This window comes from Lepisma saccharinum, chromosome 14, assembly GCF_977018435.1.
Source record: "Lepisma saccharinum chromosome 14, izLepSacc3.1, whole genome shotgun sequence".
In the NCBI taxonomy this organism is placed as follows: Eukaryota; Metazoa; Arthropoda; class Insecta; order Zygentoma; family Lepismatidae; genus Lepisma; species Lepisma saccharinum.
In genome coordinates, this window is record NC_139242.1 from 58,815,293 (window position 1) to 58,830,642 (window position 15,350).

At 36.8% G+C, this 15,350-nt stretch overlaps 1 protein-coding gene across 10 annotated transcripts in view; it reads left to right on the forward strand.

The window, feature by feature from the left end:
• The window catches only part of LOC145998924 (CCR4-NOT transcription complex subunit 1-like), a 142,158-nt gene that overhangs the window by 18,637 nt on the left and 108,171 nt on the right, over window positions 1-15,350 (forward strand). For all 10 annotated transcript variants that reach the window (XM_083135706.1, XM_083135707.1, XM_083135709.1 and 7 more), the window contains exons 4-8: window positions 2,113-2,214; window positions 4,651-4,811; window positions 6,637-6,927; window positions 7,525-7,716; window positions 11,341-11,468. In XM_083135706.1, the coding sequence (XP_082991832.1) occupies window positions 2,113-2,214; window positions 4,651-4,811; window positions 6,637-6,927; window positions 7,525-7,716; window positions 11,341-11,468 (874 nt within the window). The remainder of the gene's footprint in view (window positions 1-2,112; window positions 2,215-4,650; window positions 4,812-6,636; window positions 6,928-7,524; window positions 7,717-11,340; window positions 11,469-15,350) is intronic.

The following is a 15,350-nucleotide window of genomic DNA, read 5'->3' on the forward strand; positions in this document are numbered from 1 at the left end:
AACATTTCCAGGGATGTAGGGTTGTTTGTGTACACACGCTCCTTTAGGAAGCCCCACAGAAAGAAGTGAAGTTAAGTCTGGAGACCTCGGAGGCCACAATCCCTTTGAAATAACCCTATTCGCAAAGAAACTTTCAATCAGTGCCATACTGTCATGCGATGTATGGCATGTAGCACCATCCTGTTGAAAATAACCCTGTGTGAGTTCAATGTCGTCCAAACTTTCAACAAATTCCATGAATATTGCCCCGTACCGCTCTGTGTTCACTGTTTCATTGAAGAAGATTGGACCCACTATACGTGATGCTGAGACAGCGCACCATACCCCAACTTTCTGCGAGTGCAAGGGAATTTCGATTACACTATGTGGATTTTCAGCTGCCCATATCCGTGTATTCTGAGAATTAACATACCCAAAGAGATGAAACCAGGCTTCATCAGTAAACCACGTTATTTTCAGAATATCAGGATTACGCACAATAAACATTAAAAACCAATTACAGTAATCTACACGTTTAACTTTATCTGGATCCTTCAATTCTTGAACAGCTGTAATTTTGTACGCCCTTAGTTTCGCAGTTTTCGCTGCCTTTTGACATGTTGAATAGCTATAGCCGGTTTCTTGTGACAAACGACGGAGAGATTTCTTGGGCGACCTCAAGAGTCGAGCACTGACATCTTCCACAACACCTGCCCGCGGGGTCCGATGCTTCCCTGTCTCACTCGGAAGCGATCCTGTTTCTTCCAATTTCTTCACTACCGACAATATTGTGTTCCTGTCTAAGGCAGAACGTGAGGCAAATTTGTTTCTAAATGCCCTTTGCGTAGCAACAACAGAATCAGTTTTCCAAAAACTTTTCACGATAAACACACGTTTCTGCAAGGAGTACACCATTCTTACTGTGTGTCCTGATCACAATAACGCAACTTTTCAGCACAACAATTACGCAAAAGCACACAACTTTCCAGCACAACAATATAACAGCTCAATTTCCTGATTATTGTTGACAATGACAACGGTGCTATCTACAGGAGGAAACTTAAACCTCCGTACTGCATCCAAATCCCCAGACCATATAGACGCGAAAGGTACACTGGTGAATATTTGCTGTTTTTGTTGAGGCGTGGGCGATATTACCCGGGATGCATATAAACCGGTAAACATACTCCAATAAATCTCCCATCCTTCCTTATTCATTTGCCACAAACCGCATGGAAATAATACTTCATTTACAAATTTTACACAACAAAGAAAACCATGAGTTTTAAAAAAATCACCCTGTATTATGTTTATTATAAGTTCAACCTGATTCTACTCTAGGAATTGTGAGTAACTGTTTTATGGATATCGGTGCATAATTTTGACTTCAGTAAAACAATTTACAGAGTAACCACAATTTCACGTTCCTGGATTTTACATTTTCTCTCATTATACATTCAATCTTGATTGAAATGTTATACAATTTTCCTTGATCTTACATTTTCCCGCATTTTAAGTTTTTTTGAACTTTGTCACCTAAAAAACGTAATATCGAAGGTCTTTCTCCTGGAAGTTAAGAGGGCAAATTTTCATGTAAAGTTTGTACAAGTGCAATTTCCAGGTGCTCATCATCAGTTCGATAGTCAAGTGATGTATATTTACTAGGGATGGGTCGATATGAAATTTTGGCCGATACCGATAAAGTACCGATATAAAATTTAACGATACCGATAACCGATATTCTACCGATCCGATATAAAATTACAAATTGTCCTTGAAGAACCTGAAAGTTTCATTGACCTCCTTAATAAATTGTTTCAAAGTGACTGCAGTGCAAAAGAAATTACATATTTAGACATTTACTTTTTTGGAAAGTAGAGCATGGAGATTATCCATAAAAAAATACAACAAAGGGGCAGAATTTTGCACTAATTTATCAGATATTTATTTATATATCGGATCGGTAAAATAATCGGTAATTTTACCGATAAACCGATACACCGATATCCCTATATCGGCCGATACCGATAGATTACCGATTAATCGGTCCCATCCCTAATATTTACACTAATGATTTTCTGCATTATTGTTTGTGTTAATATTCATATTGATAATGAATGTACTGCTTTTCAGATAGTGGTAACAGCCAATACGAAGGTGGTCTCCACGACACCACTCCTGAAGTCTTGCATTTAATACTGAGCAATCTATTACACGGACCAAAGGATCAGTTTGGTAAGCTATTTTTATTGTTCGTAAGTACATGTATTGCTTGTTGATATTTTCCACATTGGTGATGGCAAGATGCCTTAATAATTTCACTTGCGTGTAATTGATGTTTAAGGTTACATGATTGGTAGGTTGGTTGGTTTGGTGTTTTAAGTCCACTTTATGCACAGTAAGGCTATTGCAACTGGACCTACAGTTTAAAGTGGGATCGAAACCACTATGTGCCTCTGCCGGGTATCAAACCCGGGACCTCTCGATTACAGGGGAACAATGCTACCATTGCGCCATCAGAAAGGCCCTTAAGGTTACATGAAGCAGCAGGTCTCTATTAATTGATTGACTCAGGAGTAAAACTTGATAACTTATTTCGTTTTTGACGAAAACACGAAATGTGAAATAACACATTCTAATGTTAATTTTTCATGTTTCTGAAAGGTGTGAGGTGCATTTTCCTACCCTATTTTGTCACAAATTGATGGGAAATGAAGTGGAAAATGCGAAATAGACTCTCAAACACGGAATTTACCGTTTATATACAGACACAACACTTTCTGAAGTCTGAAGTATCCTGTGACTTATGCAATTCATGGAAAATGGATTATTTCTACTGTAAATATTTGAGAAGCAAAATGGAATATATTTAATATTCTGGTAATGATTTAATGTGGTATTAGAAGGGATATGTTTATTTTGTGTAGTTATGGATTATATTCATATTTTTAAAACCAAAATGTCATTTTATATACCACTATAACACTGAAATTTTATTTTATTTACCGCTTTTGAACCCGAAATTTACTCTATTTTTGTACCGAAATTTTGCTTTTTTATTTACCAAAAATATGTGCCCCTATTGATAACCCATGCTTCATTCAAAATTGAATTAACATTGGATTCAGTTGCTGTAGTCTTCAATTGCTGTACAATAGTGAATGAAGTTCCTTCAGAAGCTGCTGATAGCCAGAAACACTGGAACATCTGGGTCATCTATAGATGACAACGTAATGGATGAATTTTCACCTGTTTTTTTCTTTTTCATGCTGTTGTGGCTTATCAATGAAGTTTTACTCCCGAGCCGTTCAATTATGCCATGAATTGAAATTTCAATCATTGTTTGAATTATCTTAGCATATTAGGAATTTCATTTGTGAGAGTAATTTGTGTAATTGATGTGTACATTCAAAAATTTTCCAATAGCCATCCTCAATGGCAGGGTGGTAAGCTGTAACATGTTACAAAGCCAGGGGTGCTGGGTAGTGTGTTGGGTTCATCATATATTTCATCCACTCACACGTGTTACACCTAAACTGCAGAGGTAGAACGTATCTCAAAATACTCAGTGAAATGGGTGTTTCCCAGTTTTTTCACCTATCAAAATGTTTTGCATCACCCAGCAAAGTGGCAGTCTTTTGGCAAAGAACAAGTGGCATCATAAGGGAGCCAAAACATTGTTATTTGTTGTGCGAGAAATGTTCTGCGTTACTGAGCAATGTCATGGGATTTTTGGCAGAGATCAGAGTGCACACCCACCATTAAATTGCAGGTAGAGCATTGCTTTTTTTGTCACATGAGAACACACAAGTGGTACTGGCAGAGATGAGTTCACAAGTACTGTCATAGGGGGGTTTGTAACATCAGTATTTGTCATGTGAGAAATTCTTTCTGGTGTATGAAATTGTCATGAACAGGCACTTCCTATGGAAAACCTACTTCTTTCATGGAAGGTCCTGCAGCTTCTATGCTTGCTTCCAACATTCCCGCAGTCCTGTTGCAGTTTTCCTGTGTGTCCCATAAAACTTGTCATTTAAAAGCAGCAGTATAACTGGTCGTCTTTGTCATCTTGATCTCATGCTCCCAAAACCCAAAGTCTAACAAAATCATTTCATAAACCTAAATTGAAGGGTCAGGCGGAGAGAACTGGTAAATCAACTTTCATCAAACTTTGGAAAATGAAATTCTAATTGCAAGACGTTACTGGGCATGTAAATGAAAAGACCCAAAAAACATACAAAGATTCGACGAATGGAGGTTTCAAATGTATGAAACCAAAGATAGCATGTGAAGTCCAGCACAGCATGAACATGGCAGGATATGATACCACTACCTTGCTTTTAACACATAATTGACTTGCCTGGTTTTTTCCCTGACCCTTCAATTGTGTTGCGTGTTACACACAAGATATAGTTTTTTGATACTTTGTCCTATCAGGATGCAGGTTATACACTCATAAAGTCTTGTATACCCTTAAAGTATATTGAAACTTTGTCACTCTGAATGCATTATTTGTGCATCCATATTAATAGCTCCTCCCCAAGTATTGAAATTGTTCTATGTATTTTTTTGTTTATTCATTATATTTGCTTTATTTGTATGTTCTCATAATTATTTTAAGGTTTTATGTGAAGTAGTATGAAGTATGACACCTTGGCTTGTAATTTTCAGGTATTGGAGTTGAAACAAAAGAAGCGTTTCTGAAGAATTTGCGAAGAGATTTCCCCAGAGAATTGGTACCAGTTGTATTGGCACCTCTTCTGTATCCTAACAAGCCAGACTTGCCTATGGATAAGGTTAACCAAGATAACACAAGTATGGCTAACACTATGGTGAGTAATCTTCAGGTCCTGTAATTATATTTGACTAGCAACATGATGCAAGCGTGGTTTTGTTCAGATCCATAAACATGGAACTCCTTAAGCTTTACATGAGGGTATCATGCTAGAGGAATCATTTATTATTTATTTGTGTATTGAAGATTTGGTGAATACAATACAATACACTTTCATAAAGTGTATTATTTAAAACCTACAACCAAAGAAGTAATTAACCTAATGTACAAATATTTGTAAATTTTGTAAGATAGTCGTATAGTCTGGATACATTTACATATTTTCAAATTACAATTAAGAAAGGTAAATATATATTTTTTAGATTTTCATATAGCTACAGGCACAATGGAAATAAAATGTAATTTGCTACAGGGAGACACTGATATGCAAATGTTCCTTCAAGAACATGAAGGGATCGTAATCAGATGACAGCAATTGTTTTACTTTGAAAACGAATCTGCATTTGCCTTGAAAAACTAGAGCATAAGAATTATACATTGTATCTAAAGATATCCATTTGCTGGTTACATGGAGATGGGTAATCCATTCTAATCCACTTATAATTCATTTTTGATAGGTTTTTATTGCTATCGATTTTACCACCTGTCTGGTAGCCTCGTCAGGGATGTACGTTTGTGTATAGGCAATCGTAATAAAAAAAAAATATGTGGGAAAATTAACTGTAAGTGTATTCAAATGGATAAGAATTATATGTTTGTACCCATAAAAATAACAATATGACCAAATTTTCCACTTTATACAAACTATTTATGGATATATCAGATTGGTAGAATTGTCAGTTTTACTGAAACCAATACAGCCTATTTCAATAAAGCACCGATTAATCTGCTCCATGTGTACAGTAATATTACTAAGACTGGGAATATTGAAATGTAATGATTCAGTATGTGAGCTTCCTTATAGTGATATTTCTTCTGTTTTTCTTCGATATTGATTTCAAAGTTAATGGATTTATTTGGTAAGTTTGTGTGTTCAGTATTTTGCTGTCTTATGCCAGGTAAGTGAGGGAAAGGTGACAGTGAGACGAAATTCTCTCATTCAATATAACCTTTTCTCTGATGACTGTATGGAAGACCCTTGAAACATAAAAAGTACTTACACATGTTCAAAAAAGTGCTGTTTCACTACAGGAAGCAACATCACAGATGTGACCAAATGCTATGTTGTATTGCCAACATGCAGGCAGCTAAACTGGCATTTTTGAACATTTTTAGCGTCGAAATGATGCATCAATATCTTGAGTGTGTTTATAAAGGGTGGTGCAGAGGCGAGTACGTCCAAGTATGCCATTCATTACTTACAGATTACAAGATTATTTTTTGAAAATTACATCTGTAGATGGCCTCCGTTCACATCAGTGCATTGCAAGCATGTCTGGAAGTTGCCGTACAGATGCCTCTGTAGGTCCTCATCAATAGCCGCAACTTTGTCAACAATGGCTTTTTTTGTTTTTAATGGTCATGATACGTGTTTCACCAATAAGGTATTCTGAGACGGTGCGTGTCCATATCAACTAACATTGAAATGTCTACAGACACGCTGCATTTCTGTCACAGACTTTATTTTGTGATAACACAGCTAACACGTTTTTGCAATTTCCAATGCTCCATTGCAACTGACTACATGAAATGGCATCCTCTTCTTTTACCATTCCCCTTCCTGCCAACTAGGACAAGCTATTGCGTAAGCACAGTATTCAAATTTGAAATGTGTCAGTCGGCTCGTCACCACCCTGTACTTGTAACTATTCGTAGTGGCTAATGATGGTGTTCTTCATTTCTATTATTTCTTTCCTCCCCAGCATCGTGGTTCTCTAGCTGACTTTATAATGGAAATTGGGTACAACTTCTGCGCTTCATTAGAAGAATGCCGCAACAACTTGATGAACCTGGGTTCGCGGGAGGAGGTGGACCCTGCGGCCGTGGCACGAGTGCTGAGCATGATGGCTCGCACTCACACAGGCCTGGAGGAGCAGGTTGCGATGCAGAACCTCTCCAATCCCTCGAGCTTCTGGAGCGAATCGAAGGAAAAGGGTGATGGGAATCATCAGACCTGGAATGTTGAAATATTCGTTCAAACACTGAAAGAAACGGTAAGCTTTAATTTCTTTTTATGTTAGAAAATCATTGCAGAAAATTGGTAAATTATTTTAAAACTGCTTTAAGCTGGTAACGAAACATGTTTTCACAAGGTTTCTATCATTCTGGAATTGCCAGGGAAAATCAAGGGTTTTTGTAGTAGTGCAGTAGATTTTTGAAGAAAAAAGAAAAATAATACAAGCAAGAAATTTCAAATTTGTTGTGAGCAAACTATACTTCAGTTTGATATACTGAGTATTATTGGTAATTTCAGTATAATTTGTGTAATAAAGGGATATCAATATCAGAAAGTAATGCTTGGAATTTATTTATAAATACTTTTCCAGCATTTTTGTCTTTCGTGAAGTCTGCAAATATTCCATGAGACATTTTTGCAGCGTGTAATTATCCTGGAAATTATGCAAAATTTGAGGTTTTCATTTATTTTGTGTTATTTGTTTATGTGGTAGGTATTTTAATATTTTGATGTAATTTTTCAATTTTTTCAAGCAAATTGATGCATATAATTGGAGTGCAATACTTACACAATAATAGTAATTTGAACAACTTTTAATTATTACAATTTTCAAATAAGTTTTGTTTATTTGCAGTGTCCTAATTTGCACTGGAATGATGTAATCCTTGAACTGGATCATGGGGAGTTTGTGATTAAGGATCGTCAGGGTTTGAACATCCTTACTTCGGCATTGAGACTGGGTTTACAGAATAACAGCACTTATCACCCAGACATGTATCCTGTTGTAGAGTTCCTATATCGGCGTTGGAAGAATCCGGAAGGCCAGGTATGCATACAGTGAATTGCGCAATACTTACAAAGTCTGTGAGAGATTTACAAATATCAATATAATTAAATGATTCTGAAACATGTAATAAATCATTGAAAGACAAACTCCCAAATACTTTTTTCTTAATGATGTGCCTGAGTAGTGAAAACTGCTAACAAGAGGCATCACTACCACAGGTGCACTCAGGTTGGTGAAGAATCATGTGGAGAAAGCATTTTTGTATGCTTCATTTTGCTAGCAGCCTCTTAATGGTGAATGTGAAACAAAGTTTTCCATACCAAGTATTCGAAGAATCTACCAGTGCACAATAGCATAATGAAGGGGCTCGTGCAATTCAAGGAGAAGAGTGTTTTGTATGATGCTAAAATATTCAGGCCAACCTGTCAGCAGAGATGGTGGATTGTGTGAGGGCAACTTTCCATCCTTTCCCAGGTATCGAGCAAGTGAGGAGCTAAGCATCCTGCAATCAAGGGTATGTATGGAAAATCCTTTGTAAACATTTGTGAGTGAAGCCATACAAGTTGCAGCCCCTGCAAGCCATAGCCACTGATTATAAATTTGTCCTGTAGCAGTCCTGCATCAGAATGTAATATAATATGGAAGACGATTGCTTCAAAACAAATTGATCTTAAGTGATGAGTCAGCTTTCCACCCTTTCGGAAGGGTCAGCTGACATATCATGCATGTGTGGAGAATGGAGAATCCACATGCGACTCTCAAACATCCTCAGGGTCCACTGAAGTGAATGTCTTCCATGTCCACCAAGAAGGTTTATGTATAGTCCCTTCTTCCCTGAGGGGACTGTCACTAATGTAACCTATCATGACATGCTACAGTTGTGGCTCATGCCAGAACTGGGAAGTGCCAGAGATTTCATATTCCAGCACTTCTATGCATTGTAACCACTGACCAGGCACTATTCTGCTGGTCCCCAAAGACACTAAACCTGACCCTAGTGCTCTTTCTCCTGGGGGATGTTTTTAAGGACCACATGTATGTGCCACCCCTGCCACAGAACCTTAATGACTGCAACACCGAATCACCTCTGTCATTAGAAGAATCACTTCTGATATGCTGGGTTGGGTATGGGCAGAAATGGACTACAGCATACAAGTGTGCTGCATGGCAAAATGGTTGACATATTAAACAATTGTGACGATCGTAAAAAATCTCAAGAGTTTGTCTTTCGCTGATGTGTGATTCATTACATGTAACTGAACCATTTAATTTATATGGATTTTTAAAAATCTTTCATGGACTTTATAATTACTCTGTGCAGTTGTTGCTCGCTCGCATAATACATTTTAAAAATTCACAAGCAGAAACTTGAAATTAATTGTGTAATGCAAATTGCGTACTGTTTAAGACATTGTGATTAAAAAATATGTTTGAACTTCACGCTACATGTTCTCAGCATCGCAAGTAGGTTTAAAGACAATGTCCAGCCACATACCTTAAAAATTGTGATAATTTTCATACACAGTTTGGTTGTTCTTTAGGGTTTGAGAAAGGAAAAGATGCCACATTAGGTAAAATGGTTTGAAACAGGTCAAAAGATTTGCACTACAGGATCTGATGTCTAGGGAGTTTTAAGCTTTTGACCTGTTTCAAACCATTTTTACTAATGTGACATATTTTCTTTCTCAAATCGTAAAGAAGAATTCAGGTGCAGGTGAAAATTTGAACAATTGTTAAAGGATGCGTTTGGACATTGGTCTTTTAACCTACTTGTGAGTAAATAGTGAATTAGAAATTAATTGAAACATGACTTAGACCTTGTGCCAATATAACTTATGATGAATAATAAACAGTTTACTTACTATGTTTGAGGTTTTCACTTACTTTGCATCAGCTTTTTCTGGCATATCTGTTTTATGTCAAGTACGAGGTGCATCCAGAAAGTAAGTTTCCCTATTTTTTTCCCGTGAAAGTAAACATAATGAGCCGTGTAAATTGCGCATGCGCAGCAGAGCTAAGACGTATCAATCATATGCCAGGCGGACAGATCCCGCCTGGCGCCAGTAGCGAGGCAGCAGTGGTCCGAAGTGGAAGCTCGTATTCCTTCTCCCGCCGCATGCCAGTAGCGAGGCAGCAGTGGTCCGAAATGGAAGCTCGTATTCCTTCTCCCGCCGCATGCGAGGTTCAGTCGGTGATAAAGTTCCTGAATGCACAAAGCATTGCGCCAATTGACATTCATCGTCAGCTCTGTGAGGTCTATGGGCCGAACATTATGAGTAAGCAGATGGTGCGTCGCTGGTGTCGGCAGTTTTCGGAAGGTCGTCAAAGTGTCCATGATGAAGAGTGCAGTGGGCATCCATCCCTCATCACTGATGATCTGGTTGAGCTGGTGCGGCAGCGCATCGTAGAGAACCGTCGCTTCACGATTACGGAGTTGAGTAGCCCTTTTTCCGCAGATATCGCGATCCGTGTTGCATGAGATTGTCACGCAGCGCCTGCTGTTCAAAAAATTGTGTGCCTGGTGGGTGCCGAAAAACCTGAGACCCGAACACAAAATGAAACTTTCAGGAGCAGCACTGACATTCCTGCAACGGTACCATGATGACGGCAATGATTTCCTTGACAGGATCGTCACGGGCGATGAGACGTGGATTTCGCACTTCACCCCGGAAACCAAGCAACAGTCAATGCATTGGCGGCATAGTGGATCTCCGGTCAAGAAGAAATTCAAACAGACGCTGTCGGTACAGAAAGTGATGTGCACCATGTTTTGGGACAGGAAGGGCATTTTGCTCATTGACTTCCTCCCCAGAGGTGAAACGGTGAACGCTGACCATTACTGTGAAACACTAAGGAAATTGTGACGTGCCATTCAAAACAAGAGGCGTGGCATGCTTACTGCAGGTGTTGTGCTCCTCCATGACAATGCTCGTCCACATACGGCTTGGCGCACAGCAGCTGTTTTGACGGAATTTGGCTGGGAGTTGTTTGATCATCCACCTTACAGTCCTGATCTGGCTTCCAGCGATTTTCACGTTTTCTTGCACCTCAAGAAATTCGTGTCCTCCGGTGAGCGTTTTGGCAACGACGAAGAGCTGAAGACGTCTGTCACACGCTGGTTCCATTCACAGGCGGCAGAGTTCTATGACAGTGGGATCCAAAAGTTGATACCACGATACGACAAGTGTCTCAATTCTGGTGGTTGCTATGTTGAAAAATAGCTGAACCTTGTACCTGTTGCCATTAAATGGTTTCCTGAAACTGTTGTTTTTTTTTTTTTTTTAAAAAAAAGGGAAACTTACTTTCTGGATTGGCCTCGTACTTCAATCACTTCAGTCTTCATGAGATGATTGGTATCATATGTGTTAATATGGTTACAGTTTTGTTTTTAACATGTCTCCTTTTGTTTTACTTTTGCATTCAAAAACCTTTAGTGTAAAGTTGAAATTGCTTGCAATAAAAATAAAAATGTGATAAATTTGTTTATTCAGTTTGTGTTTCAAGTGCTTCATTTATTTCCTTTTCAAATGAAATATTTTGAAACAATAATGTTTTTTATATGTGGTCTCAATAAGGAATGATTAAAAGTAAAATATAAAGCTCTCCCCTGTGTAAGGTCTTATGAAGAAATATTTGTGCTAAAATAGAACTTCTCTTTTTCAGTTGTCTTACATTCAGCAGATACTTAAAAATCCAGATATCTTTTGTTTTGCCGACTACCCTTATCATTCAGTGACGGTTGATATTTTGAAAGCTCCACCTGAAAGTGACAACAAGGAGATAGCAACATGGTAAGCAAGGGGAAAATAATTTTACACTGAAAATAACTACCAGGCTCTATATAAGTTCATATTAATAATATAGTGCAATGTGCTGAAAAGCTTTGCATATGTTAAATGGAAATCTTGAGTTTTAAAATCCTCTTTTTTTGTGTGTGGTGGGGGAGGGCTTCCCCAGTCCAATTACATTCCAACATCCAATTCATTCATTTCATAATTCCTCATTCTTCCACTTAACCTAAATTCAATCAAATAATATGAAAAAGAAAATTGAATTAAGCACTTTAGATTAACAATCTAAGATTTGGAGATTGTGAACAGGGATATCACATCCTGAAGAAGTCCAGTAAGGGGTGAGAGAAGAAGAAGTAAGTCAAAAGTAGTGGAACATGCGTGGAATGTATCACATAGAATTCAGTGGAACAGAGAATCGAATTGGAAAATGAGATAGATTATAGAAGCAGCCTTTATAGCCCTGGCTCAAAACCCGATAATGAGAGACACATGATTTTGGTAAATAAAGAAGCAAAATTTTGATATAAAAATGGAGTCAATTTCGGGTTCAGAAGCGGTAAATAAAATTTCGGTGTTATAGCGGTGAAAAATGGGATGAAAAGTAATATATAAAAAGACATTTTGGTTTTTAAATTGTGAATATAATCCTAAATTTGATTTAAGAACTACACTTATCACACAAAATTAACATTTCACTTCTAATATCACATTTATGTATTAAGTTTATTTCTGTGTAAAGGAGTCCATTTTTGCTTCTCCAATATTAACAGCAGAATTAATAAATTTTTCGTGAATTGCAGAACTCGCAGGCACACACACAACACTTTCAAAGCACTTCGAAAGCATAGTAAAGACCTTATGAAACAGAAATACACCGAATATGTCAACACAGTCACAAACGAACTCCTTACTAATTCAAAGAGATTCTGGACATTAATAAATTCACGAAGACAAGCCAAGCGCATCCCTTTAGAAGTAACACACAATGACATTTCAGCTGTTGGTAATGATAGAGCTGAACTATTCAATCTAACATTTCAAAATAATTTTGTTTCAAATGATGTTTTAGATCACCCGCCTATCAAATCTATCTGCTCTCACTCTCTTTCTACCGTCTTTACAGAACCAGGAGAAGTCTTGCACTTCCTTACCTCCTTTTCTTCTCACCGAGCATCTGGACCAGACAATATTCCTACTATTTTCCTTCAAAAAACAGCTCACTCACTAGCTACTCCTCTTGCAATGTTATACAATAGGTGCTTCTCTGAAGGCTGCTTTCCCACTCAATGGAAGAAAGCAAATATCATTCCTATTTTTAAATCTGGAAATGCTAACGATACTACATGTTATAGGCCCATTTCTCTCCTTTCCACACTTGCTATTGTCTGTGAAAAAATTCTGAAAAAAAGACTTCTGAAATTCACATCCCCTTACATTAACCCAGCACAACACGGCTTTCTTCCAAATTCTTCATGCCTTACCAATCTGTCTTGTATGCAATCCTGTGCCATAAACGCAATTACTAATCGTAATCAGTTAGATGTTGTTTACTTTGATCTGTCCAAAGCTTTTGATTCAGTGGATCACCACTATTTACTGCATAAATTATCTAACAGATTTAACATCACTGGAAACACGTTAAAATTAGTGAAAGACTATCTAAGAAATAGACAACAACGCGTTTTACTTTCTGGAACTCATTCTAACTGGCTTCCTGTTATATCTGGTGTGCCGCAAGGAAGCGTTCTTGGCCCTCTGTTATTTGTATTATATCTGGATGATCTCACAGACCTCTTTAATTCCCCCATCTCAAGCACAATTCTAATGTTTGCCGATGATTGCAAGATTATGAGAGAAATAAAACAGCCATCAGACATGCAAATTCTCCAAAATGACATTAACATATTCTCTGAATGGTGTAAGCGATGGAAATTGTCCACAAACCCTTCTAAATGCTCATACATAACAATTTCATTGAAGCAAAACATTCTTGAAGGTAATTATACACTCACCGACCTCCCTCTAACAAAAGAAGCACAACACCGAGATCTAGGTATCCTCATAGATTCAAAACTAAATTTCGATAATCACATATCAACCATCACAAAAAAGGCAATGCGTATGCTAGGCCTACTTTACAGATTCACCGAAATCAATAACCCGAAAGCACTTGCCATTTACTTCAAGATATTTGTGTCCCCCATTCTAGAATATTGTTCACCAATCTGGAACATGGCTGCCCATTCTTATACCTCCAAGATCGACAGTGTTCTCAGCTTTTTCCTCTCCATCGTTCGATATAGAGTGCCTGCCCTAAGACACCTGCCTAAGAGAGATCTTCTTGTAAATCTGCATATTAATACTCCAGAAACTCGTAGATACATTGCAGATATGAAATTGCTATATAAGATTATAAATGGAAACTTAAGATGCAGCATCCCACTCCACGAACTCTCACTCAGAGTGCCTAGACATAAAACACGGAGCAAGGAAACTTTCCACACTACAACTCCCAGGCTCTCACTCATACAACGATCACTATTCCATAGGCTACCGAATCAGTTCAATATAATCTCAAACCAAATAGATATATTCACTTCATATTCATTTTTTATCAGCAACATAGAAAAAATTGTACATAAGTAATGCTTTTGTGAAACTGATCTTTTTACCTTGGTACATTTTTGGCTTGTTTTATTTTTGTTTATTTTGTGTTATCCGTTCTTTTGTTTTTAATCTTAGTCTATTGTTTTTATTGTTGTTTCTTTCTGGTTTAAAATGGCTTCTGCTGTACTGGAAATTTCAATAAATAAATAAATAAATAAATAGATAATATGACAATAAATATAATACATTGTCATAACTACATTTGAAAATGGTTAGGCTAAGTCCAAAGTTCCACATTTGTGCAATATTTATAATAATTTAGTCATAAGATTGCTCAAAATTTTATTCAAATAATACAATTAAATGTCTGAAATTACTACTTAAACCTATTCCATTAAATATGATGTTTAAAAAAGCCAATTTGTATATCATGACAAAATTATCAAATTGTGAAATATTCTGAATATTGTGAATATTCATATTCATAACAGTTATTTTTGACTGACAAAATGAAAAACAAATATTTTAAATCATATGTGTTCTTTCTGACAAGAAAGATATGATACTTTCAAATTTATAATTAAATTTCTTGAAATTATGTACATTTGCATTGGCATTCAAGGTTTATATACAAAGGTCAACTCTTTAAAATTGTTCAATGTATAATATGATGTCATACTTGGTATTTTGTATCAACATTCAAAAAATGGTATTTATAATCATTAGATAAGTATATTGTGATATACATAGTAAAATAGCTGTAACAGAGCAAATATGTACATTTACTAAACAAACATTCAAGGTGTTAAGCAGTTATGGACAAAAATATAAAACAAAAACAATTGAAGATAACTCATACTAAAAAATCTGGCTTGAACTAGTTGCTCTAATACTAGTGGTCTGTGACTTTAAAATGGAATCTCTGATGGAAAAAAGATAAGTACGGATTTAGCAATATGGAATGGTGATATATTTGTACAATAATTGTTGCTTTTAAAGCATTAAACTTGGCAATGTTATAATAACTTGGATGTTTAAGTTATATAGAAGCCTTTTATGACTCGAATGAACTTTGAATATGATATAATCTTATAAAGATTCGAAAGTTGTAGAATGACACTGATATCTATAATAGATGCCATGTTGAATTTGAAGCAGTGAATAAGTATCTGTTTTCATCTTCCTTAACGGGCAGGCTTGTAAATGTTACAGTTCCTCAAATGAGTGCTTGGAGGAAGGTTGCATAGAGTGACACTTATATGTTCTACATTT